Below are 27835 nucleotides of genomic sequence, written 5' to 3'. Positions count from 1 at the left end.
GTATTAACTTCAAAAGGGCATGAGAAAATCAGAGTGATGAAAACGTTCTAAATCTTGACTGGCATGGTAGTTACACAGGTATACATTTTGCCAAAACTCACTGAATTACACAATTAAAATGCATGCATTTCGGGGGCTGGCCCCGTGGCCGGGTGGTTAAGTTGGCGCGCTCTGCTGCAGGCGGCCCAGTGTTTCGTTAGTTCGAATCCTGGGCGCGGACATGGCACTGCTCATCAGACCACGCTGAGGCAGCGTCCCACATGCCACAACTAGAAGGATCCACAACGAAGAATATACAACTATGTACTGGGGGGCTTTGGGGAGAAAAAGGAAAAAAATAAAATCTTTAAAATGCATGCATTTTATTGTATGTAAAGTAACCTCAGTAAAGTTAATTTTTAAAAATTAGAAAATTCTAATTAGAAAATCAAGCACATTGTATACTGTTAAAACATTTTGGTGCTGATTAAGTTCCTACTTTTAAAATATGTATAATCAGTATCTTTCTAGACCTCACTCAACTTGGGAGAGCTAATCGAAAATAAAGTAGGCAAAAAATTCCATGAAGGAACTACCAGAGACCACCAGCCAAAAGACAGTTGCTTAACCTGTTTTGGAATGGCATCTGGAACCCTGGCATGACACTGAAATCCTTGCTGGAGAAGAATAACCTAACAAAAAGTAAGTGCGCATGTTAGAAAATGGAAAATTAGGCTGAACAAGCTGAATGGAGTCCACTCTGGTCCTTAATGTGCATCCCTTTCCTTAACAACCATGGTATTTCTGGTCTACCAAAGTAGTCACTGGGCACTAAGTTGCACAGTGTTACTCTTGCTTTCCTTATTATAGTGTGATCCTCCTCAAGAACAGCCAACAACTACGTCTCATGTTTCTTTTCTATCACCCCAAGTGCTAAGGACAGCAGATACTCTGACCCCACTTATTTATGAACTTACAATTGTGTGGCAAAAAAGAAACACTACTTTAACCAGCTAGCCTACTTAGCCTAAACAAAGCAACCACAATTATGCTCAATGTGTAGGATTGGAAAATCCCTGGAGTCTACAAGCCTAAGACATTGAAAAATACTACCTTCACATACAGATTGAATAAGAAATGTAAGCAAACCAAGAGTGAAAAAAGCTCCCTTGGGGAGGAAGAAGGAGGGTTGGCGGCTGTGGAGAACTGTCAAGAATCGAAGGGAAGACGTGTTATTATGCTTTAAATGACTTTTAAGCGCTTCTAAGGTAGAGTGTTGTTATGTGTTTTTATGGCTTTTAAGGAGATTTAAAGGGATAGCAAATGAAATGAGGAGATGAGTGATTCCTCTGCAAAATAGAAATATTTAAGAAATCAGCAAAAAACAAGGATGTATTTATTACTTTGATATAGGTCACTTGACAGTTCTCATTTCACACATTTAAAGTCAATGCTTTCTGATTAACATATTAGCATATTATCATTTAATTATTAATAATATTTAATATAATATGGACTGCCTCAACCATGTCCAGCATCTAATATTTTAATAATTTAAAATTTTTTTCCATTTCAGATCATGTGACAAGAACAAAGGGAGAAGATAAACAGAACATAAAATTTCAATGAGATAAAAGACAAGCAAGAGCACTCAACTTTGGCTCCTCCATATGCGGAATATCTGGAGAAAAAAGTGATTATGTAATCCCTAAAAATCGGCTGAGAACTTTTTTTGGGGGGAGGAGTGTCACATAATCCCTGTTGGAAATGTGAAGATGATTAAGGAGGTTCTAAGGAATGCCAAAGGTTACCATATATTTGGGGTAACAATAGGGAATGTGTGGGGAACAAGAAGAGGAGTGGGAGAGCTGACATAGTCCAAACAGAGGCAACCATGGCAAATCTGGGGAAAGTGGTATGACAGAAAGAATAATCAGTTTGAAAGTTCAAGCTGATGTAGCTTTTAAGCACCATGACATACTAGGCCATGACTGTTTCACGTTTATTTTCAATGGAATAGTACAACAGTATAATAACTTTACCTTTGGATTCTTGCCCTCTTTGGCCAATAATGCCCGAAGTCTTTCTTGTGAAGGGGGTGCAATGAAGATAATATATGGTTTCAAGTCTGAATTCCGGAGAGTCTTCAATGACTGTAAAGAAAAGATATTTTGGATCTTTAAAAGAATTTTCATCATTTAACTACTTCCCAATAATATACTTGGAATATAATAAAGTAATTTGTTGTTGTTCAGGAAGATTAGCCCTGAGCTAACATCTGTGCCCATCTTCCTCCACTTTATATGTGGGTCACCACCACAGCATGGCTGATGAGTGGTGTAGGTCCACGCCCGGGACCTGAACCTGGAAACCTGAGCCGCTGAAGTGGAGTGCACTGAATCTAACCTCTATGCCACAGGGCTGGCTCCAGTAAAGCCCTTTCTTAAACATTACCTATAAGTGTTTCCAAACATCTTTGTAAGAAACAATTCACAATATTTTGAGATCCTACCATTCATTATAAGAATATATTGCTTACCTATAAAATAACACACACACGCACACACAATATTGGCTTGCTCTGTTTATATAATAAAATAAAAATAAATGACATTGAAGGATTAAAACTCTGTGATGCTAAAATGTCCTGCTAATAAGATCACATACAAGTTATAATAATCATACTAAAAATCCATTTTGGAGGAATTAGAAATGGGCAGTCACCTTCCCACGTGCCAGGGTCTAAATGCAAGCAGAACCAGTAAAACCTCACACACACATACACAATTCTGGAAAAGCACATCCATGAAAAAGCACACTCGGTTTGCATTAGGAGGTTGTGCTTTCTACCTTGCCTTTTATATTGCATGACTGTGTGCCGCTAAATTGAAGCATTCTACTAAAATGGGAATTACAGGGACATGCCCTTTTCTACCTAAAAACATTACTAATTTAAACAATATGTTTGACTCCTCTTGGTTCTTTGGTAAAACTGTTAGCCTAAATAAAATAAAGAATTCTGAAGGAATTTAGCAAAAACATTTATACTTCTCTTGAATCAAATGTTTATAATTGAAATAGTAGAGACTAAGCTCTTTTGTCCACTAAAAAACAAAGAAAACCTAATTACTATTTCAGAATAGCCATTTTGGAGGCAATTCTCTTGCACATACATCCTTTTAATGACCACTGCCTATGTTTCCTGAGATGACATACGCAGGAGATTCCCCCACATTAAGGAAAGTCTTATGCTGAAGCTATGAAGTCTAGAAAAAGAAAAAAATTTCCACAACAAACACAATTGTAAACATCCCAAATTTCTAAAATTATTTTTTAATGGAAATCTAAGAAGCAATTGTTAGCAATTTTTAAAGTTTTTACTTAGTCTGCCAAATAATAGAAATGAATGGCGGTTTCATCATATTTAGATACAATCAAGCATTCATCATGATACTTGCTAATACTTGAACTATGGCATTTAAAACCATAAAAATGACCTCTAAATATTCTAATTTTTCTCAGAGCAGAATCAGAAAAGGGAAATTCTTTTATAACCTCTAAAAGACTTAGTGTACTACCAGTACTAGAGTTACTGTATTTTAAGTTTCAGAAAATATATACATGTGAATATATGTAGGTATGTATTTATTTTTCTCTCTGAGGGAACTGAAAGAGATTTATAGCAATCTGTCTGATTTCACACAGGGAATCAGTAGGGAAAAACCTCATGAGAACTTAATTAGGTCCTGCGGTTCTTGGACCAAAATGCAGTTTCCACTAAATGACTGTAAAAAATGCCCTCAAGTTCAACACCCTAAACCAAAATAAATTTACCTGTGTACGAACACTTAAAAGACATATTTTGCCAGAGTTGATCACTTGCCGTACAGAATCTATGCTGGTTCCATACAAATTTTTCTCAAATTCACCATGCTCAATGAACTTTCCAGCTGCTATGTCTGCCTCGAATGCTTGCCGTGAAACAAAGTGGTAATCTCTACCTGCTACTTCATGGTCTCGCCTGCTCCGAGTTGTATCTAGGCAAACAAAACCAGGTAAAAATAATGAGTGTGGATCAGAGTAAGGATGGGGGATAATTCTGTAGGCAAAAAAAAGTTTTATTTTGTAAGATAGATTATGAAATAATGAATTAAGGAAATGTTAAGAGTCCGTGTGTTTAATTTAACGTTGACTGATTTTACTTCTAGATTGAGAAGTGAGCAAAAATGTGTTTTTAATATGTTAATAATATTTACATTTAATTATCTTAATACATTTTAAGCTTACACTTTAACATACTTGATCTTGCATTTAAAACCATACCACTCATCTTTTCCTAAAGTTTACTTCCATTAGATTAGGTACTAAAAAATCTATAAATAGAACTTCTGTGTGCAGAGATTAGGTCTTAAAAAACCAGGAGCTGACTCCATATTGAAAAGAGAATTATAAGAAGCCCAAGTGAAATTCATTTGGAAAATAATTAGTACCACACCTCTAGGAAAAATCGAAATTTCTCAAGAATGACTATCTTTAGTAACAAATTCTCAAAAGATTTGGTTAAAACAAAATTCCTCTTTCCTGGACAATACTGTTTTGATGAAATGGATGAAAAATTTTCCTACACAGTTAGGTTCTCAGGTGGTAAACTGAAAAGCACAGGAAAATGGGAACGCATCCAAACTTACGAGGAACTGCAGATGCAAAGCGGTCTTTTTCTTTGTTCATGAGCCTCTGACGCAATTCATTCTGGCCACAGTTCTGTGGACCAATCAAAATGATAGGTCTTTTCCTATTTGCTGGCTGATGGTAAAGTGACATTTCCTCATAAGTTAAGATCTCTTCATTGTCATAATCTTTGAAAAAGAAAAAGTTAAGCCCTTCAGACAGAATTATTCCCATGTGATAAAAGATATACATGTAGATCTTCCCCAAAAAGCAGAAAGAAGCACAATTTATCATTAGAAATGCTTAACACTTTGGGTCAAAATAGTAATAACTGGGTAGTATTACATCATGAGTATTTTCCCATGCCCTTATATCTTTGCCAGGATACTATGAAAATAAATCAGACAATCTATTAATCCTTCTAGAAATGTTTATTGCTTCTCTTGTTTCACACTGCTTTTGAATGTTTAATACAATATAACTATACTGATTCTTATGTAAAATAGCTATTTGCAGCCAACAGTTTGACAGAAGGTGGGGCACCAGGGGATAAACTAATGAGAATAGTGTCTGTCATTTCTGTAAAATGGGGATACTAATACTTTACTTAGAGAGTTGGTTTAAGGATCAGACATAACATACATGCTGAGCACAATACCTGGCATAGACAAACATTTACAATTAGTGGCTACAACTAGTGTTATCAGGACAGCTGGAATACTTTTGTGACTATGTAACTTGAAAACGTCATCAGTGTGCTACCCACACTTTCTGCATTTATGTTTACATTATTCTGGAATACTAATACTAGCCTGAGGTCTTGATTCGAGAAGAAGTATAAACTATGATGGGAGGGGTAACACTCCTAAAGCCCACAATCCAGAGGAAAGCAGAGCTGTCAAGTGGCAAGAAGAAAGGCAGACAATGAGCAGCCTGCCATCTTCCCACTTACACCACTTTCCCTGACTGGAAAGAGCATCAGACTCTCTCAGCTGTAAGTTCCACGGGGACAGGGACCATCTTAGTCTTGCCGGTGCTTAGCACAAAGCAGAGTAGGAACTCAAACCACATTTGTTTAAATTCCAGCTCAACCATATATTAGGTCTAAAGCATACAGTTATTGCCCCTGAAATAGAACAGTTACTAAAAATGATAGTTATTAATAAAAATATTAATTATGATGACATCATTATGAACGGAAATGTAACTCCTTCCCTTCCCAAAATGCTTTTCCCTTTGAAAAATCTGAGTTCCTTCTTCTAACATGTATGTGGCAGCATTTTGATTTACAGACTTCATTTATCTATCTGTAGACTTCAGATTTGCAAGTTTTCTATAGCATAATAACTATTTGAGCTGAACCAGTTAATTTTAGTGTGTTTCAAAGGATGAAAAACAGGTATTAATCACTTATCCAAGCATAAAGGAAAGGATTAAAAATTCAATAATCTTCTTAGTTACACAATCTATCAATTAGCATTAAGGATGTTTATTTTGGAAAAATTTATTAAAGTAGATCAAATCTCAGATTTATTTTATATGGAATTTTAAAATAATCTGTAACATTTTATTTTCATTAGTTTAGTTTATGCTGCCTAAAAAAAATTTCAAGATATTAAGAGAATAAGCCTTATAAATGTTATAACTTATAAGAAGTTAAGGAGTGCCTTTGCTTTATTATTTGGCTTGTTTCTAACATGAACCAAAGCAGGGGTAGCAAATTTTAATGCCCATAAGGGCCAACCAAGAAGGTAATGAAAGCAGTAAATCAGGGTGGATCTGCGAACTGGATGGGGTGGAGACTGCTGAACTGAGACAGGAGATGCCCCGTATAAAGACAAGAGCCATCACTCAGGTCCAGCAGACTGTTGTCACTTGGGAATGAGCCCAGTGTTATTGAGGTTTTGATTTTAAGAGAAGGTACAACTTAAGAAAATTTTAATCTGAGCAATAAATTAAAATTAAATTAAAAACTCTCCTCTGTGCCTGACTCATCCAGCAGGTAGCAGGCTCTATGGAATGAGTTGCCGCAGTGACATGAGTTATTATAGACAAAAATATTCATTTTATACTTAAAATACAGCTATATTGTTAGAATTTGTTAGACTCAAGTATTAATTTTGCAAATAAAGAGTCCAAGTAGGAAAGAATTAGAGGAAATTATCAATATAACACTATATATACTAAATCGTACTTCAATTTTTATACCTGTTCTTCTCAGAATTCAAAACACTGCATACTCATAGGATTCCAAAAGAAAGTAATTCCTGCCAAATTACCTTCTTAAGAAAATATGTTACATTAAGAGGCAAAACAGGACTAGAAATAAAACCCCCTGAAAATATCAGCTTAATTTCCTTTAAACGTTAGATATGGACCTTTTTCAGATATAATCCAGCTATATCTGACAGCGGAACTTACCATCATTTTTATTGGCATTATATAAAACCTTTTTCCTCTTCTTTTTATTCTTCTTTGCACACCATAGTTTTCCTGTTGAACAATCATAAACATAACTATAAATGTGGTATTTGTTTCCTTGAACAAAGCTATGTATTTCAAGCTAAAGAACTCAAACAGTTTTTAATTTAAATTTATCAACATTTATTACACTGTTCATAGAAGAACTATTTTTCAGGGAAGTATTTACAATTTTCATTAATCTCACATTATAGACAATCTTTAATACTTAAATCCTGTCCTTTCTTTACAGTCCTAAGAAAATCAGTTTTGCCTCTCACATCACTCTTGCCATTGAATACACGTTTCTTGACAGTTCTAACTGATAAGTTAATTTAAACATGGTTCCAGGTGGAGACCCAAGAAGCCTCTCATTAATGTCAAATACAAGTGTCCAACCTGATTTTTCTGGCTCCTTGTCTTCTTCTATGGTTTGCTTCATGGCTTCCCTTTGCTGCTGAAAGCTTTTCCCTAAATAGCAGAAAGGAAAAAGTAAAATACTTAAAAGCATAGAAGCATTTCTTTTAATCAAGGGAAAACACTAGAGGTAACTCTTCATTGATATTCCCTTCTAAATCCTTCTGTCACCACATGAGATTATGTCAGCTGTGACTGTAAGTTCAAATGTTTAAGGTATTAAGTTTCAACCTCACTCTCAACCAACCTAGGACATGTATTACCAGAACATATACCAACTATTAGAAAAGACAAATAACAAGCCACTGGTAGACAATTTAATAGTTAAATTTCTACTAAGCTTTCATTGAGCATTGACTATGTGGAAAGTACTATGCTGGATCTTACAATGGTTCTGATCATTTAGAATTGTCTCAAATCAAGGAAATTAATTCTACGAGTTAATTTTCCAAAATAACGTGAAGATTCATCACTTGAATTCCAAGACATCACTCAACATGTTCCCTTGCATTTACTACTCTCAATCCCTCTTGTTCTTTGTACGTGTGTATATATTTGTATGAATCTGTATTAATGATTTATTTCCACCTTTAAGCTAACAATGACACAAGTAAATGAAAAACATAATATTTTAAGGATTAAGATTTTAATATAGGAAGCTTTCAAGGTTTCTCACCATCATCTTTCTTTTTAGACGTCTATCTTAAAATCAAATGTATTTTTTCTTAAGGGTAAAAGTTACAGATTAGAGTTCTACTTTCATATTTAATCTTTATATCTAATTCTTTCCGTTTCAAGCCAGGGATTCTTAAAAATCAATAAGGAAATTCCACTATGTTGGGATAATCTGTAAACTTAGTGCATTTCATAATAGCACAAGCAAAAACATTAATATTGAGTTTGATACACTTAAGAAGAATTAAGGGAAACCAGGCTATCTCCAGGCGCTGTACACATTGCATTCCTAGTAAAACGAGTGACTATGACTACAGGGAACATTTTAAGAGCATTAAAATTTAAAAATAAGTATCTGACTTTAATAGATTTAGAAAAAAATAAGAAACAAAAAATAATTTTAATCATTTACATAATAAAATGTTTAAAAACATAATAGTGATGTACTTCTATGGCACATTTTTATACTATGCACATATGTAGACTATTTTTGAAAGAAAAGCAGAATTAATGGGAGATGGACCTAATAACCTCTTAAAAATCCTCCTAACATGGGGCCAGCCCAGCGGCACAGCAGGTAAGTTTGCAAGTTCCACTTCAGCGGCCTGGGATTCGCTGGTTCAGATCCCAGGTGCAGATCTACGCCCCACTTGTCAAGCCATGCTGTGGCAGGCATCCCACATATAAAGTAGAGGAAGACAGGCAATGACGTTACCTCAGGGCCAGTCTTCCTCAGCAAAAAGAGGAGGATTGGCAGCAGATGTTAGCTCAGGGCTAATCTTCCTCAAAAAAAAAAAAAAAAAATCGTAACAGAAAACCATCATCAAACTCAAACTAAGGTGGGTTCATTTATTTGTCCTATAAAAAGACTTAGAAATAATATCACTGAAATCTCCTTTATTCATCTATATACTTCCAAAAACTCAATGCAGTCAGTCAATAAACACTAGTTTTAAATATTTATGGGTTAAAGCTGGCATGGTGAGAAGATATCAAACTGCTATTTGGCACAAGCACTAAGTAGAACCACGATGGCTGCCCAGCACTCCAGGATTCTAGAGGAATGTCCTGTAGCTGTTACTTTGAAGAATCAAGAGTGTAGCATCATCCTCTAAACTGATTATGAGAAGCCCATTCCTCCTTGCTTGAAATATGACTGAGTATAGACAAAATTTATTTCCAGCTTTTGGGTTTTAAAGCACATGATTTGTGGCTTTCTGTGACCTTATTATACACATAAACAACAAATGTAAATATTATGTTGAAATTTCTTGTCACTCAGAAAATCTCCTTAGTTTAGTTCCAGTGTTAGAAGGGAGCCCTTATAACCTTTTCCACAGTCTTTGGATAACTTCTGTTCTACATATCTATATACTACGTATCTAATAGTTAATATTTTTTAGTATTATCTTCATGCTTTCCTTTCCCTCCTTTCTTCTAAACCTATTACTTGCAGTCAAGTCAACGGAAGTCAAATTCTACAGCCAAATCTATTATGCTTAAGATCTTAAGGTTTGAGGAGGAGGGATGATCCCTAAAAACTGTTAGAGGCAAAAGAAAAAGCCAGAAAATGTTACAGAAAAGCCTTAGAAGGTCTCATTCAGAAGCACCAGCTCCGAGAGAACTATTGTTTTAAAGCTTTTTTTTTTTGAGGAGGATTATCCCTGAGCTAACATCTGCTGCCAATCTTCCTCTTTTTGTTGAGGAAGACTGGCCCTGAGCTAACATCCGTGCCCAACTTCCTCCACTTTATATGTGGGATGCCTACCACAGCATGGCTTTTGCCAAGCAGTGCCATGTCCGCACCCGGGATCTGAACCAGCAAGCCCTGGGCCGTCAAAACGGAATGTGTGAACTTAACCACTGCACCACTGGGCTGGCCCCTAAAGCATCTTTTATTTATTAATTTAACAGATATTGCCTAAATTTAAAAGAATAAATAAGATGCAGTCACTGGCCTCAAGAAGTTTACAAACTGAGAATACAAGGTAGAAAGTACTATAACAGAGGAAAACAGACACAATACCATGGAAGTATGATAAAGTAATGGACAGAAAAAATACCTGTTATTTTATATTAATGTATAATTAAGATACTAATGGATATGCTTTAATGGATATGCTTTAAAGTATTGAAGAGCTTATCTCAGTACTAAGCAAAGTGCCTTATACAACGCAGATTTAACAATATTTGTTGAATGAATAAACTGATGAATTATCATCACTTCCCATTTCGTTATACTCTAAGTATTTCTTTGCCTTCTCTAATATCCTACTATACTTCTCTTGGTTCCATTTCCCTCACTCCATCTGACCCCCATCCTGGGAACTGTAGCAACAATTTGTAGGAAAAATTACGTCTGTACATTTCATTTTATTAAGTATCATCCTCACTCTTTCTAAGAAACAAGTTCCCTTAATAACCTTAATGTCCAATGTGAGCTAAAATTTTAGTTTGGTCTAAATTAGAGACAGTTTGCTTCAATAAAAAAAAAATGGGGGCACCCTATTTTTTTCTAATGCTACCCTAAGATATCTTAGGAGTGATAAATTCAGTAGTATTACTCTCTTGACTCCTTGTAAAGTGATGCATCTTAACAAATTTCTACATAGAAATCAAGTTTGATGCCCTAATTGATGACAATCACCTGTTACACTATAAGTTTTGTTGCCTTGTTTTGATGTTCAATCAAGTTTTGTTGCCTTGATAACAAGGTAGTCTTAACACGGGACTGGTTATGAGGTTATACCATAATTCCATTCAAAAACCCAACAAACTGATCACATTTATATTCAAGATACTTACGTTACAGATACAACATAAAAACCAAACTACATGAAAAAGTAATTACCTCATTTTTTAAAGACATGAAAAAGTGAGTTTTTCTCTGCAAAGGCTTGCATTTTAAATGTTCTTTTAACTACGTACTTTCTACTATATTGTCTCTTACCTGGAACGAGCCCAGCTAGAGGCTGATTATCTTCATCCCCTTCCCTGTAGGCTTGCCACCAATTTGGATCTTCTTGACTGATCACATGCAGTATATCCCCTTTTTGAAAGGACAGACCTAACTCTCGACATGGAACATAAGGGTCATCTGAGGGATCATAGTCAAAATGAGCTTTTACATGGATCTAAAAGATAGAAGGTTTATAAAAATAAAAAAAAATAATGATGATGAAAAGGCAACACAAATATTTAGCATAAATATAATTAAAATGTTACCATTTTTCATTAGTGTAAAGAAATTATGAGTTGAAAGAAGGGAGGTTTAGTTAAGTAACAGTATTTTGGGGACTGTATTTTCATAGGCTCATCTGTTTTCTCCAATGTAGTTAATCTCTCTGTTGACTGCAAACACGTACAAGAGTATGCAAAACACTGTACTGTTAACCGCTAACAAGCTGGGGTACTAAGGGGCCTCAAAGGCTTGAGAGAAGCAGAAGGAATGTAATTGAGACACACCCCACTCCATTCCTGACCTGTGAAAATAATGACTCTGCAACAAGGTATGTAATTTCTAAACCACTACTACCAGGAAAGGTAGACTTTAAACCTCACCACATCTGTCATCTAAGCAGGTAAGTGTCAGTTTCCCTGTGTCATCGTCCCTTCTTGACCACACTGTCAGTGTGATCACGTCTTAATCTCTCTCAGTGTTTCTTCTAAAGGAATATGTTCAGGTTCATAAATCACACCCTAAGCTGCTGAGATTATGTAAATCAAGTTTATAATCAATTCCTATTGTGTTCTATATGTAGGCTTTGAAATATTACTAGTGGTAAAAGTTAAAACTTTTGCTAACAATGTGTTTTTGCTGTTAACAGTTTTACCATTAAAGGTAGGTAAGAATTCACATGAACCTCATTGAAAGCTCTACGCCATTTCTTCCAATATGCCTCTATAAGATAGAACAAAGTATTCGTACTTCTAAGAAGGTCTAAAGGAATTAATCTTCTCTTTAACTTCTCCATCTCTAATTTTTACCCAACCTGGGCAAGTGGCATGTGGCATTTCCAACATCTGTAAGAAGCCCACTTTCATCTAGCGAAACCCAACATCTATATGCGATGAGTGTTTCTGTCCCAAGTAGGTTAGATTTCAGGTTTGGACTCAATGAACCAAGCAACTGACTGACCGCAAGAATTTTATAATTCTGAGTCCTTTTCTATCCAATTGTTATTTGGCTTTCCTTAAGCCTTTTACCCTCACCATAATATGAAATTTGATAAAACACTTTCTAAGTAATATATATTCCCCCCATTATAAAGCATAATAACCAAGAATCCTCAAGAAGGCAACAGCCTCTTTCAGAAATTTTGTTGAGGGTGTCATTAGATAAAGAATACTTTTTTAACTTCAGAAAAATATTTTACCAACTACTGTAAATGGGAAATCTAAGTCTCAATACACAAATAGCAACACTGAGGTAAAGCAAGTGATGCAGTTAAAAATGTAGACCTAAATGCTAGTCTGCTTTTTGGCGGGTAGATTTAGAGTACACAAAATCTAAGTGTATAGCCCAACGAATTTTCACAAACGAAACATACCTGGGTAACCGGCACCCAGACAAAGAACCGAATATCAGCAGCACCCGAAAGCCCCGCTTCACGTCCCTTTCAGTCACTAAGCACTCTACGCCCTCCAAGGGTAAACGTCACCCTGATTCCCAGAACCACAGATTAGTTTCCCCTGCATTTTACTTCATGTAAATGGAATCACACAGTACACACTCTTAGATTAAATAGGTTAAGATACTTCACTCAATTTGAATAGCGTTCTGCTGAATTCCAACTAGACAGTGTCCTAAAGAGCCTTGTTCTTGACATGAAAATAGAGTTTTGATTAAAATCTTGAAAACTTTCCAGTTAAAACCAAAAAGGAATTTTAGGAAGTTATGCAAGGTAGCAGCAAATCAAAACATAGTTGAGACTGAGTAAAAGGATTATACCTACAATTTTATAATCTTGGCAGGACACATCTCTAATACGTAGGATGATCAAAAAAAACCTGTGCTTGAGTCCACCCCTGTCAATCAATAATGCTTCTAAAATCTGTTTAAATTGTTGCTTTTTAGCCAAAAAATCCTGGAAATCTAACTATGGAATTATAGGTATCATTTAAGGTGGTGGAGAGATCACTTTGTTACTAGGCTTTTCAGAGATCTATGAAATCAGACTACTTGTCAGCCTGACTGATGATTTTATCAAATCACTTTCTGAAAGCAATACCCAGTATGTTGTTTTCAAAGTGTTTTGCTCAGATCACCTGCCAGGGATGTTTATTAAAATACTGAATTCTTGGGCCTTGCCCTGTGGCCGAGTGGTTAAAGTTCCACAAACTCCACTTGGCAGCCTGGTTTGAATCCCGGGCACCAACCTGCTCCACTCACCAGCCATGCTGTAGCGGTGTCCAACATACAAAAAAATACAGGAGGACTGGCACGGATGTTAGCTTAGGGCTAATTTTCCTCAAGGAAGAAAAGAGAATTGGCAATGGATGTTAGCTCAAGGCAAATCTTCCTCAGCAAAAAATGACCCAAAAAAGAAAACTGAATTTTTATGCCACATCTCAGGCTTTCAGACTCTACATTTTAATTATGTTCCTTGGATAACTGTTATATCTGTGCCGTTTAAAATGTGCCCTAAAATTCTAGGGAACTACTACCCTGAGGGAAACTAAATAGGCCAGTGAGGAGGCTGTATCTAGGTCTATGGGCTTTACCAGAGGCCAAGACAATCACCCAGAGATGCTTTTCTCTCTACTGTGGCCGAGGTCTCATCCCTTGACTCTTCAGATTTAGCTGGTGTGGAATGGGACCCCTCTTTGTGCAGGCTGGGAAGAGGAGTTCAGAGGATATGCTTTGCTTACGTGACAAGTTTATCTAGTGCTGTTTAAACTGTACCCTAAAATTAAGAGTAAAGTTTATTTCACATCAGAGAAATTGACCATTTGACTCAGTTAAAGTCCGAGCATTGCCTTGACATATACTATGTGACTTCTATCCAGATATATTTCACTGATCAATTCTTATCAGTTCTAGAAGTTATCTCCACTAATCTTTTGAAACTCTCCAGCTCTTAGTGGCTAAATTGTTTCCCAGGGAAAGGAAAACAGAGCCCTTTTTAAATGAAGGGGAGATGCTGACCCCTATAGGAATGCTCACAGGTTTAACAATGCTGTAATATCAGTACAGTGTATCTGATCAAAACAGTGCTTGGTTTTAAACCAAACAAAATCTTCTGTTTAAATTTCAAATTATAGGACGATTTAGACACAATTATATTCCAGCCCAACATTTTTCTCCTTAGCTTTTTTTTCAGTACCTGTAAGCTGTTCACATTTGAAGTCCTAATGATGGGAATATGGTAATGGGATAATGATTCATCAGTTTATTTACATCTTTCCTAAGGGAATCAATGCTCCAAAATAATTTTTCTTTGTAATTTTCATTTCCATATTTCTTATAGCAGATTTATCTTTAACTTTTAAAATTACTTGTGGGAGAGAAAATAGTGGAAGTGTATCTTCCTTTATCTTTGGCCTAAACTCTAAGGCAGATTATAAAATTAAGGGCAGCATCAAGAAATCCCTTTGCAGTGTCAAGCAATAGTTTATAAATTCCTCCCCCTAACCCTGAGATTCCTTCTCCCTGATGCCCACCCAAGAAGGAATATCTTTATTATTTGTTCTCTTCCATTTTTTTATGAGAAGTTTAGGATATCTGTTGGACATCCAATTGATGTTTATTAATAGGCAGAGAGAAATATGGACCTCAGGATAAAAGCAAACTTAACAGAGCGACTGCCCTGGCTTGAAAAGGATGTCCACTTTAATGTACACTGAAATTTTCTATACTTTTTGCATCTTCTGATAAAATAAATATTCATAAAAATCCTATTGCATTATAAAATTCCAGATGTTCTTCCAAATGAGAAAAAACTAAGATGAAAATTACATGATACATTTTATACCTCTAACAGGAAAGTAAATACATTTGACAGCAGTGGTTCTTAACTTTTCCTTCCAACCTAGTCATCTTTATAGGCTGTGAACATCCTTAAACAATCATTTTATAAAATCTGTAAAATTTTTTGCAAATACGTGATGTACATATGAACAGACTGCTCTCCTGACCTGCTCTGCCCACAATAAACACAACTATAGCCAAGATCTCTCCTTAGAATTCCAGGCTGATATATTCAATTCTATGTACTCAGGATTTCCACCAAATGCCTCTTAGGTATCTCAAACCTGTAAAATGGACCTCTTGATTATCCTCCCCAAATAATTTTTTCTCCATATTTCCCTTTAGAAAGCAGCACCACTATCCACCCAGTTGTTTAGGCATCCTTGCTTCCTCCCTTTCCTGTACCCTCCACATTTATTACGAGGTCCTGTCATTTCTACTTCCAGAACATAGCCTGATTCATTTTCTCCATTGCCACTGCTATCATCCAAATTTAAGCCATCATCATACTTTATAACGACTTCAGCAACGGTCTCCTAAATCTCTTTGCTTCCATTATTGGCTCTACTAATTCCGATTCCCACACAGCAGCCAGAAGTGTTTTTTAAAATATGAATCAGATCATGTTACTGTATTTACAATCCAAACTCCCTGCCACAGCCAAGGAGATGTACTTGATCTGGCCTACCTAGCTCTCTAGTCTCATCTCTTAGAATCCCCTCCCCACCATTTTACTCCTCTCCCTACTTTGCTCCACCCCCACAGGCTTTACAGATACAAAGTTCTCTAGAAATTACACCTGAAAGCTCTGCTGGCGTTCAATAGGGCTGGCTTCATCTCGTCCTACAGGTCTCAGTTTCTTGTTGCCTCCTCCAAGAGGCCTTTCCTGACAACCTTACATAATTAATCCCACCTCTTTTTATTCTTAATATTCTCAATGTTCACATTCTGCTTATTCCTATCTTATCACTTACCACAAGCTACAATTATTTTCTGTCATGTTCATTATTATAAACTAGTGCTTAGTGTCTAGTCCACAAAAGGGAGCCAACAGATATTCATTATAAGAAAAAAAATTATTTGGGACCTCTAAGAATATATTTCAACCATTAATACCGCTGGGCTAGTGGCTAATTCTATGGTTTGTATTCCTGAACTGTGATTTTAGCATCCTCCTATCTTCAGCCTTTAAGTTCCCCTTAAACCACATCTCTCTCCTATCCTTCCAGCCCAGACCCCACAAATCAAGAGACTTTAGCCATGCTCCTAGTTTTCTTATAGCTATTAAGTCTCCTATAGGTGAAAGAGACCCTACAGCAATTTCAAATACTAAAGTCTCATAATATGCTTTTACGGTACTCAGAATCCAGATTTACTATCACATACATAGCTACTAAGTGGTTAATTCATCTATAGTTAAAATTTTCTATCACGGTATTCTAATTATTTTCTTTGGACTGATAATAAACAGTAACGCAGAAACCTAACATTTAGTAGCTGAGTGGGACATTACCTGTTATACTACACAGCAGTTAAGAGCTTAGATTCTGGAATAAACATGGGTTCTAGTCCTCACTCAGACACTTAACCAATAGTGGAGCTTGGGCAATTAACCATTCTAAGTTCTAGTTTCAGTGCCTGTTAAATGAGAATAATAAAGATACCTATACTTCATAGGAACGCTGTGAGGATTAAATGAGATAAAATGATAAGTGCCGTGCCTGGCAGAGTAAGTAATCATAAAAATAGCTAACATTTATTGGACAATCATTCTCTGAATTTTCTAGTGCATATTCTATCACTAATAAGCAGCGTGATCCCCTACATTTCAAATTTACTCTCTGTTAGATCAGGGCCTTGGACTAAATGAAAAATGTGCCTTCAGCTCAAATATTCTATTTCTTCCCTCCATGTTATTTTAATTGTATTGTAGAATAATCTGAAGTTTTATACCCCTGTGTGGGAGCTCCAACTTTTTTCTTTTTTTTAAGGTAATGCAGAAAGAAGGAAACACACAGCTTAAATAATGTATGTTTCCTGGGACAAATGTACCAGTTAGCCAGGAAGTGAACTACAAAGGTGCCAAGACTCTTGCCTTCTGCAACTGATGGAGCAGCCACTGGCTGTCATGTGTGATGCAAAAGAAACGTAACGAACACGGGAGGACCACTTCTCCTGACACAGCTCACTCTTGTTCGTGATGTTATCATTCAGCAAGTGATTATGGTGGGGTTTCAGATAACATCTATTTTGTTTATCTATGTTAAATACATGTTTCTTTCTAACATCACAAAACATACACCAGAAAGATACCTTTTATTGCTCTTACTAGATCCTGACCTGTACCATAATGATGCTCAATAAATTGGTTTTAAGTTCTTAAAATCATTAATCCCATAGATAATTACTCTGCATATGCCAACTAAAATTATGATTTCCTATCAGCTGTCTTTGTGGAAACCTTCAGTGCAAGCTTTAATAATAGTAGTTCATTTTAAGCTACTTAGGTTTGAGAAAAACTTCAAAAGATACTACAATTGAGAGTTCTTCACAATGAAAGGAGGAAATGAAGGAAAAGAAAAACATTACACATTGTTATTGCTATTTTGAAAAGATCTCTCCCTATCAAATGCTATATTTTACAAGTGATAAACCTGGCATCTTTTCTTTTCCTCTCTCTTTGTCTTTAAAGCCATATAAGTAAGTGCATATTCCAACCCTCTTCTCTTGTGTCTCCTCAGATTGCAGAGCTACTTTTGAAGTTCAGAGCTTATTCACAGGAGAGAGATGTGGAAAGGCATAGTACACAGAGAATCAGGCTGTTAGAATTCAGAGACAAACTATTTCGCCATTTCTCTTCCTACAAAGAACTTTCAACAGAAGGAAGGTTGCAGTTGCAACATCAACTTCAGTATGTTCCATAAGGAACAAAGGGAAAACAGGGAATGACAGCCAAAATACAAAGCATAACTGTGATGAAATATTGAGAAAAAAGTGAATCTGTGTTCTCTTCCAAACTGCTATGCTTTTATAAAAGCTAAGAATAAGAACAGATGCAATACATCAGGTTTCCATATTAATCCACCACTTTGAAGTCTGTCTTTTTTTTTTCTTTTTGGTGAGTAAGACTGGCCTTGAAATAACATCTGTTGCCAATCTTCCTCTTTTTGCTTGAGGAAGATTGGCCCTGAGCTAATATCAGTGCCAATTTTCCTATTTTGTATGTGGGGCACCGCCACAGCGTGGCTTGATGAGTGACACAGGTCCACACCTGGGATCCAAACCTGAGGACCCAGGCCACCGAAGCAGAGCGTGCTGAACTTAACCACTACACCACCAGGCCAGCTCCTTAGGTCTATCATTCTTTAACAGCCTCACTGAGATATAATTCACATACAAGTCACCCATGTACAGAATTGGATGATTTTTAGTGAATTCAGAGTTGTGCAACCACAAACAATTTTAGAACATTTTTATCCCCTCAAAAAGAAGCCCCAAGCTGATTAGAGATCAGCCCTACTCCCCCTAACTCTGCCCCTCTTAACTACTAATCTACTGTCTGCCTCTATGGATTCCCCTCATCTGGACATCTCATATAAATGCACCAATACACGGCTTTTGTGACTGGCTTCTTTCACTTAGCATAATGTTTTCAAGGTTTATCCATGTTGTGGCATATATCAGTACTTTATTCCTTTTTATTACCAAATAATATCCCATTCTATGGATATACCATATTTTGTTTTCCATTCATCAGCTGGTGAGCATCTGGGTTGTTTCTACTTTCTGGCTAGTATGAATAAGGCTGGTACGAACTTTCCCATACAGTCTATGAGCATGTATGCTCTCTGTTCCCTTGGAGTGGAGTATGTTCTCTATCTAGGAGTGGAACTGCTGGGTCATTTGGTAATGAAGTCTGTCTTTTAATATAGCTAGTTGGTAAACGTTTACCATAAAGAGCAATACGCGTTCTAGAATAAGAGTTGTGTATAGTTTGTAAAAGCACTCTTTTCCCCTACACTAAGTATGTTTAAGTTTAATAAACCCACCTATAACAACAGAAAAAGACAAAGCTCAATGTTACAAGCCACAAAAATTCTGAGACAAGTATTTTCTACTTCTTTTCAGAGTTTACTAAGTTTGAAATATTGATATTTCATATTTATTTAAATAAAAACTACTGAATTTACCTGTTTCTACTTGAATGCAAGAAATATTTAGAGTGACATTTCTGATACTCAAACAATAAACACCGTATGCAACTTTTCTCATGGACATAAATTTTCAATTCCTTGGTATTTCCCAAATGAGTTGAAAATTCATGTCCACATGAAAACCTGCACAGGGATGTTTATAGCAGCTTTATTCATAACTCTGAAACTTGGAGGAAACCAAGATGTCCTTCAGTGAGTGAGAGGATAAGCTGTTTTATATATAGATAATGCAATATTATTCAGCACTAAATAGAAATGAGCTACGAAAAGATATGGAGAAAACTTAAATGCTTATCACTAGTGAAAAAAAGCCAGTGTGAAAAGGCTACATACTCTATGATTCCAAATATAGGACATGCTGGAAAAAGCAAAACTATGGAGATCAGTGGTTGCCAAGGGTTAGGAGGCAGGAAAAGATGAACAGGCAGAACACAAAAGATTTTTAGGGCAGTGAAACTATTCTGTACGATACAATGGTGGATGCGTGAATTATACATTTGTCAAAACCTACAGGCTGTACAACACCGAAAGTGAATCCTAATGTAAACTATGAACTTTGGGTAATAATGAAACCATCAATTCATTGATATAAAAAATGTACCTCTGTGGTGCAGGATGTTGATAGTGGGGGAGATTGTGCATTGTGGGGGCAGGAAGTATGTGGGAACCCTTTACTTTCTGCTCAATTTTGCTGTGAACCTAAAACTACTCTAAAAAACAAAAATTCCTACTTAAAAAAAAAAGGAAACAGTAGCCATGAGACAATAAATAAACATCAAGAATCACTTACTACTGTTTCCTTGGCGGGGGGAGGCTTGATCTGTTGACTGGGAATCAGAACAAATGTCAAAGTACCATGCATATCAGACTGTAACAGAAAGATAAGGTTATTTTAAAAATACGTATTTATGAAAATCATTACATGACCTTATGATCAACATTCCCTAAACTGGACTATTCTGGAACCCTAGGGGACTTAAAAAAAATTGGTAAAGATGAATCCCATTTCATCAGGAAGCACAAATTATCCCTTTCATGGACTTCATTATATTAGAGCTACCCAGGAGTATGGCATTCCGCAATTCCGGTCCATGGGAAAAGCCACTCAGCCCATAAGTCTTGGGTTTTTGTCTTCCATTCAGTTTAAGTTTAGGAAGATTCTACAGTGAAGGGTTGGAAGATACCACACTGCTATTACAATTCTGGTTATCGACTCTGACATACATTGATTTTAATACAGCAGAACTTGAAATAATAATTGTGACTAGGATTAGAAAAGGATGCAAATACACAAATATTCTCACTTCCCAGATGCCTCGTCTCTGCCATCCATTCTTTGTTTTAATTGCATAGTCTTACTAGGTTCATTATTATTTCCTAGTACACCACCGACTGACTGCCTTGTTCAGCCACCTCCCGCCCAGACACTAACCACAACTTCTGGTCCTGAGACAGCAGGGAACGGTGCTCAACCTAGAGATAGCAGCCAATAAAACAAGGGCTAAAAATGATCACCACTGGCACTTTGTTCTACGAAAGTAATGAATGGGATTGGGTGAAAATAAGGATGTGAGGTTGTTTTCCAGATTCTTCAACAGACATTAACATACTGAAGAAATTCTATTGTAACAATTGATGCTAAATAAATAAGAACATAAACCTAGTTTCTGGGTATATACAAACTGATCATAAACTGCCCTCAAAAGTTCACTGTAAATGGCTTCCTGATTATACCAGCCCTGTCCAACATAACTTTCTAGGATGATGGAAATTATCTATACCTACACCATAATATGGTAGCCATTAGCAACATACTGCTCTTGAGACCCTGAAAAGCAGCTAGCATGAATGAGGAACTGAATTTTAAATTTTCCTTAATTTAAATTGAAATAAGTAGGGCATATAGCTAGTAGCTATTATACTGGACACGGCAGAACTACACCGTTGCTATTATCTAATACTGTTAAGGAAACAACAATCAATTACAGATAATAAAAAAATAAAATCAACATAAAAATCATGAGGGCACAGACTGTTACTGTTTCCCTAGTGGCTAGCACATAGTAGGCATTCAATAAATATAAACTGAATGAATTAATGTGTTATATTAGTGATTTCAGAGGCAAATAAAACAAGTAATAAAGCTCAAAATAAAAATAATTAGTGGTACCCACCCCAAAATAAAACTCTAATAAATACTGGAAACAATTATAACGTGAAAATTAGGCTAGAAATTGTCTAGTGCTCTTAACAATTATTTTTAAAATATTTTATTCTGAAGTCTAATAACAAAGAAAACAGCTTTTAAGAACATATCCATTATTCTTCTGTGTCAACTTACCAATAAGTCAAAAACCTCATTGACATCTTTACCCCGAATTTCAATGCCATTAATCTCCAGAACTTCATCTCCTTCATGTAAGAGACCACTTTTCTCTGCAGCACCTCCTTTTACTATCCGACTAATGATGACAGAATCCATTTCATTACGAACTGTAGCACCCTAAAAATAATTCAATATCTAATTTTAAAATAAAAACGCAATTTTTTTGTTAAACATTTCTCCATTTTTAAATTCTTATTTTTTTCTATTCAACAATTCTAGCCTTCAGTTATCTTGAGAAAAAATTTACTTACGCAGCTAGAGTAATCATGGTAATTAGGTTTGAAAGCCGATCATTTTCCCCACAACATTTTCTGATTCAGAAACATTCCATTCATTAGAATTCTAAAATCAAGCAGACTTTTGAAGCATACTAAAGCAGAAAAATGCACTTGCTTAAAAACAATGTGAAGACCTCTAATCAAATTTGTTCTCTACAGGCTGGATGCTATTCAAATAGTTATACTATATTTAGGCATAATTAATGAACATGACTTATAACTATGAAAGTCCTTTTTTAAAATTCAAAATATGATGAAGGGATGAATACTAATCTAGCTGCTTATTCAAATGTTTAATACTATAGCTACATACAATTCACACTAAAATATATTAAACGTTAATATTTATTACACAAATTGGAAGCACAACTGAAATATATATGCTCAAAAAATGGAAATACGAAATGAAGAAAAAACTTGAAAGTAGACCAAGTTGTAACGTTTTTCTCCTAAACTTTTATGTTAAAATTTTGTCATAACTCTCCCAATTCATTTTTTTTTGGTGGGGAAAAAACCCAGTTACATTAGCTGCCCATAAAATATGATCCCTATTTCAAGTACTACACTATTCAAGACGCAATTTGAGACATCAGGATTCAAGAATATTTCTCTGAAAATAAAGGAAAGAAAATTAAGGCCATGATAGCAGACCAAGAAATGAGACTGAAAAAGTTTTACATATAAAACTATAAAACAAATATTAACATTAAGGAATGCATACTTCTAATTATATGTGGAGTATGTAACTGTGTTTGTTTCAATAGATTTAACTGAATGAAAATATCAGAATTTCTAATTATTGTTTAAAAAAGAAAGCTGGAAGAATAATAAAGCAGATTACTTGTCCCTTCGTTATTCCTCAACAATTATTTCATAAGCTATTATTTTCATCAAATGACAGGTGAGAAAAGATGATGAAAAAGTTTTTTCTCAACTGAATAAGGCCTATGAGCAAAAACATAAAAGAATTCCAACAAACTAACCACAAAAGAGAAAAACTACCAGAAATGCAAAGAGATCTTCAACTGTCTGCCATACACAAGATCCCCGTGTAGAAAGGATCTCAGAACAGAGATGCGGAGCACTTACCAAGGGAATATCCCGAGCCTTTTCTATACGAACTATCTTTACAGTTTCTCCTCCATACTGGCCAATGCTCTCATAAACTCTCTCATCTGCAATGGGCTCTAGCTGCATTTCCTGCTCTGCAACCTTATCATGGGCTAGTAAAAGTGCCTGTTTCAAAAGAAATACAAAGTACTTACAATAAAAGCAGGATTTATTTCTGTAGAGAGATTTTAACCTAATCATGAACATAGTATTCTATCATTAAACCTTTAAAAGAAGTGCTATAATTAATTATATTTAGATCCATTTCCAAACTTTCCAACTGAAGTACAGAAGAAACCCTGTATCTTTTATAACTAATAATAACTAAAGACATGTTGGGTATGACAGGGCATACTCTGGGATGGGTTATGAAAGTTTAAAACGCTTATTAAACTTCATAAAAACTCATAGACACAGGAAACAAACTGGTGGTTACCAGAGGGGGTGGGGTTGGGGTGTAGGCAAAATAGATGAAGGAGATTAAGAGGTCAAGATTCTAGTTATAAAATAAGTCATAAGGATACAGTGGACAGCACAGGGAATACAATTAATAATACCGTAATAACTTTGTATGGTGACAATGGTAATTAGACTTATTGTGGCAATCATTTCATAATGTATATAAATATCACATCACTATGATGTACAACTGAAACTAAGAGGATACTGTATGTCACCTGTACTTCAATAAAAAAAACTTCATAGAAACAAAATCAATTTAAAGGCCTAACACCATAGATAATTAAAATTTATGGAAAACATAACCAAAAAAGGGAGGAATTTTTACAAAGAATAAGAAGTTGTTTCAAAAATAATGTGGTTAATTTTAAATATGAAAATATATGATCCAACAATAGTAACTATTTTGCACTGGAAGCTGTAAATAATCAAAACAGGTTAGATAATGTTTGAGGTCTCGTCTAGCCCAAAGAGACTTCGAATGCTGAAAAGAAACCACATATATAATGTTCTGTCCATTTTCTACCTGAATATGTGGAGCATTCAGCAAAGTAGTTAATTCTTGTCCTTCCTTCTGGTGGACTGGCTTCAAAACAGTTTGTACCTAAGAAACAAAAAGAAAGATTTTTCTTCCTAGGTTATAGGAAGTATCACCAGTATCTATAAAGGTATTAAAAAAAAAAAAAAGAGGTACAATTTAAAATCATAAAAACTACCTGTAAGGAAGAAAAAGCACTAAAAAGAATTATAAGAAAAAAAAGAATATTTGTCCTCAGTTTTCAATCTTACCATGGTTAACAACAGTATTCTTTATTTAAAAAAAAACACTAGATAAGATTTTGGTATTTATGCCTATAAATGAACTATTTCCTATTAAAAGTTTCTCCCAACATACTATAAAATAGACTAATAATGATTACAAAAGGGGAGACAAACAGTTCTTGCTATCCTATAGTTTTTTAATCATGCATTTGTCTAACTATATTTTAAATCAGAGATAACACTTTAAAGTTACAGACTAACAATAAATGTATATGAGAATAATGGAATAACCACCACACTATAGTGAATTACATTAAAGAATTTCCTGAAGTTGAGCCATTCTTACATTCCTAGGGTAAATTCCATTTGATTATGATGAATTTTTTTAGCCTTTGTTTCCTTATCTGTAGAATGGCACCTACCATATGTTCTTAAAAGATGAGATAATCCATATAAACTGCTTAGCACAGTACCTAACACAATAAATTACTTTAGTATATTTCTAGACGTGAATTATTCATATTTTAAGATTTCTACATTAATGTTCATAAATTGGATTGGCGTATACTTGGTGAGTGTGGTCGAGTACAGTGTTTTACAAAACTACTCTCTGGTTTTAATATCTAGGTTATACTATCCTAATACAATGAGTTGGGAAATAGTCCATATTCACATGCTCAAACAGTGTTAAACGTAAGAATTACATGTTCTTTAATGTTTTGATAGAGCTTGTACATAAAATCATCTGGGCCTGGTAGGTTTTTTAGGGGCAGACTTCTGACTAACCTTCAACTTTATCTATAGTTACTGGTCTACTTTTTTGACTATCTTTTCTTACGTCACTTTTGGCAATTTACATTTTCTCAAAAAAAACACCTACTTTCACATTTAGTGACATAAAGCTGTAACTGTATCATAATTTTTAATCTCCCGTGTCTACATTCCTGTTTTCTTTTCTAATGTTATTGGTATTTTTTCCTTCATCTAACTTGTCAAAGGTTTCTTTATATTCTTGTACTTTTCAAAGGACCAGCTTATAATGTTAAATCTATTGTTCTTTCCATTTAAATAATCTAATTCCTTTCTTCTGCTTTAGTTTCTTTTCAATTTCTAATCACTTGAGCTGTATGTTCAGTTCATTTATTTTCAGTCTTTTTTCTTCTACCATAAATACTTAAAGGTACAAATTTTGCTCTGTAGACTACTTTCCCCCAAAGATTATAACATGTATGTTCTCAATGTTAATACCTCTGATTTTCTTTCCTTTTCTACTACCAATCTCAACCACCAAAAAGAGTACTTTGCAATAATGCTGACAACAAAACCAAAATTACCATTAATGAAAACATACAGAAGTAAATTCATTTATAATAGAATTTTTTATAAAAGTAATTCATGATTAAAACAGGAATCCAGTAAGTCGCTGGTACCTTTTGTGGCTATTTTAAATCATTACTAATTCCTCTATCAAACCTAAGAGATACTAACTTTGGGATTAACCAATTTGACTACAAGTGAATCAAAGCGATGGCAGTACCAAAACCAGCCTGACCTCTGGTTTTGGTACCTCGAAAAACATGTTTCTAATTGTACAGTTCTGTGTGTATAAACTGGTGGTCTAGTAGTTAAGATTCGGTGCTGTCTCACTACCAAGGCCTGGGTTCATTTCCCAGTCAGCGAACCACACCACCCGTCTGTCAGCTGTCACACTGTGGTGGCTGCAGTTTGTGACGCTGAAAGCTATGCCACTGGTATTTCAAATACCAGCAGGGTCACCCATGGTGGACAGGTTTCAGCAGAGCTTCCAGACTAAGACAGACTAGGAAGAGGACCTGGCCACTCATCTGAAAAAACCGGCCATGAAAATTCTATGAATAGCAGCAAAGCACTGTCTGATATAGTGAGAGAAGGTGAGAGGATGGTGTAAAAAGACCCAGCAGGGTTCCACTCTGCTGTACACAGAGTTGCTTGGAGTGGGAAATGACTCCATGGCAGTAACAACAAAAAGAATATGTATGAGCAAGATGACATAGCAATTATTATCTTCTTCAAGAATTCCTTTAAAGCCTTACTAATGGGCAAGTTCAATAATCCAAAACTACAGGTAATTAAATGTTGATTTTTAAAATAGGGTGCTTTTCTTTTTAAAATATACCTAATCTGGGTTAATTTAAATGAAATTTATAATCCCTGATCATACACCTTTTGATAGCTGGAGAAAGAAATTCTGAGGGAGAAGAAAATTTTGGATTAAAAATGAACCAAGGGTGTACAAAATGTACCAAGTCAACTCACTAATAATTTTGTGTACCTTTTCTTCCTACTTTTTAATTTTTTTTTAATGATTGGCACCTAACATCTGTTGCCAATCTTCTTTTTTTTTTATTTCTTCTTCTCCCTATAGTTGTATATTCTAGTTGGGACTGCCTCTGGTTGTGCTATGTGGGACGCCGCCTCAGCATAGCTTGATGAGCGGTGCCATGTCTGAGCCCAGGATCCAAAGCGGCGAAAGCCCGGGCCACCGAAGCAAAGTGCACAAACTTAATCACTCAGCGACGGGGCCGGTCCCTCCTACTTTTACTTTTAAATCAGTTCCTAAACATTTCTGACGTTTCCCCTTCTAAAGAAAATTAGAACTCCTGTTAAGTGTTTATTTCCCTACCCAATTAATCCAGATGTTACCTATTTTAGTGTCAAGAGACATCATCAGCAACTTCTACAAAGGCCTGAAGAATGAAAAGGATATTCTTACATGATACTGGCTTCTTTCCATTGGCCTATAAAAACGCCCTAATGTCCTATCTTTAAAAAGAAAATACTCTCTCCTGATCTTGTACTCTTCTCTACCTATACTGCTTTTCTCTATTTTCCTTCAGAGTGAAACTCCTTTTTCATTTTTTTTTTTTTAAAGATTTTATCTTTCTCCTCAAAGCCCTCCGGTACATAGTTCTATATTTTGTTGTGGGTCCTTCTAGTTGTGGCATGTGGGACGCTGCCTCAGCGTGGTCTGATGAGCAGTGCCATGTCCGCGCCCAGGATTCGAACCAACAAAACACTGGGCCGCCTGCAGCGGAGCGCGTGAACTTAACCACTCAGCCACGGGGCCAGCCCCTCCTTTTTCATTTTTAAACAAACGTTTTAAATTGTAGAAATGGTATATGTGAAATGTGAAAAATCAGAGAACAGATAATCAAAAAGAAAAAAATAAAAGTCATTGTAATCCCCAAACCTAGGGATAATCATTCGGTATATATCCTCCTGTATTCTTATATTTGTTTTTACCAAAATATTCACCATGAGATATATCTAACAGAAGGACTTGTAACTAAATATATTAACAACTCTTACAACTCAGTATGACAATCTGATTTTCAAATTGGTAGAAAGATCTGACAAGATATTTTACCAAAGGAGATAGGGAAACAGTCTATAAAAAAATACTCATACGGAAATGCAA

The 27835-nt window shown here is 35.5% G+C and overlaps 1 protein-coding gene across 4 annotated transcripts in view; it reads right to left on the bottom strand.

The window, feature by feature from the left end:
- The window catches only part of PALS1 (protein associated with LIN7 1, MAGUK p55 family member), a 96545-nt gene that overhangs the window by 6462 nt on the left and 62248 nt on the right, over positions 1 to 27835 (bottom strand). For all 4 annotated transcript variants that reach the window (XM_070594082.1, XM_070594080.1, XM_070594081.1 and 1 more), the window contains exons 5-14: positions 24143 to 24220; positions 23137 to 23283; positions 21725 to 21886; positions 20174 to 20251; positions 11150 to 11333; positions 7507 to 7578; positions 7069 to 7140; positions 4668 to 4835; positions 3814 to 4016; positions 2022 to 2132 (exon numbers count right to left, since the gene is read on the bottom strand). In XM_070594082.1, the coding sequence (XP_070450183.1) occupies positions 2022 to 2132; positions 3814 to 4016; positions 4668 to 4835; positions 7069 to 7140; positions 7507 to 7578; positions 11150 to 11333; positions 20174 to 20251; positions 21725 to 21886; positions 23137 to 23283; positions 24143 to 24220 (1275 nt within the window). The remainder of the gene's footprint in view (positions 1 to 2021; positions 2133 to 3813; positions 4017 to 4667; positions 4836 to 7068; positions 7141 to 7506; positions 7579 to 11149; positions 11334 to 20173; positions 20252 to 21724; positions 21887 to 23136; positions 23284 to 24142; positions 24221 to 27835) is intronic.

The sequence above is a fragment of the Equus przewalskii genome, chromosome 25 (genome assembly GCF_037783145.1).
Source record: "Equus przewalskii isolate Varuska chromosome 25, EquPr2, whole genome shotgun sequence".
Lineage (NCBI taxonomy): Eukaryota > Metazoa > Chordata > Mammalia > Perissodactyla > Equidae > Equus > Equus przewalskii.
This window is presented reverse-complemented; position numbering and strand designations above follow the sequence as displayed.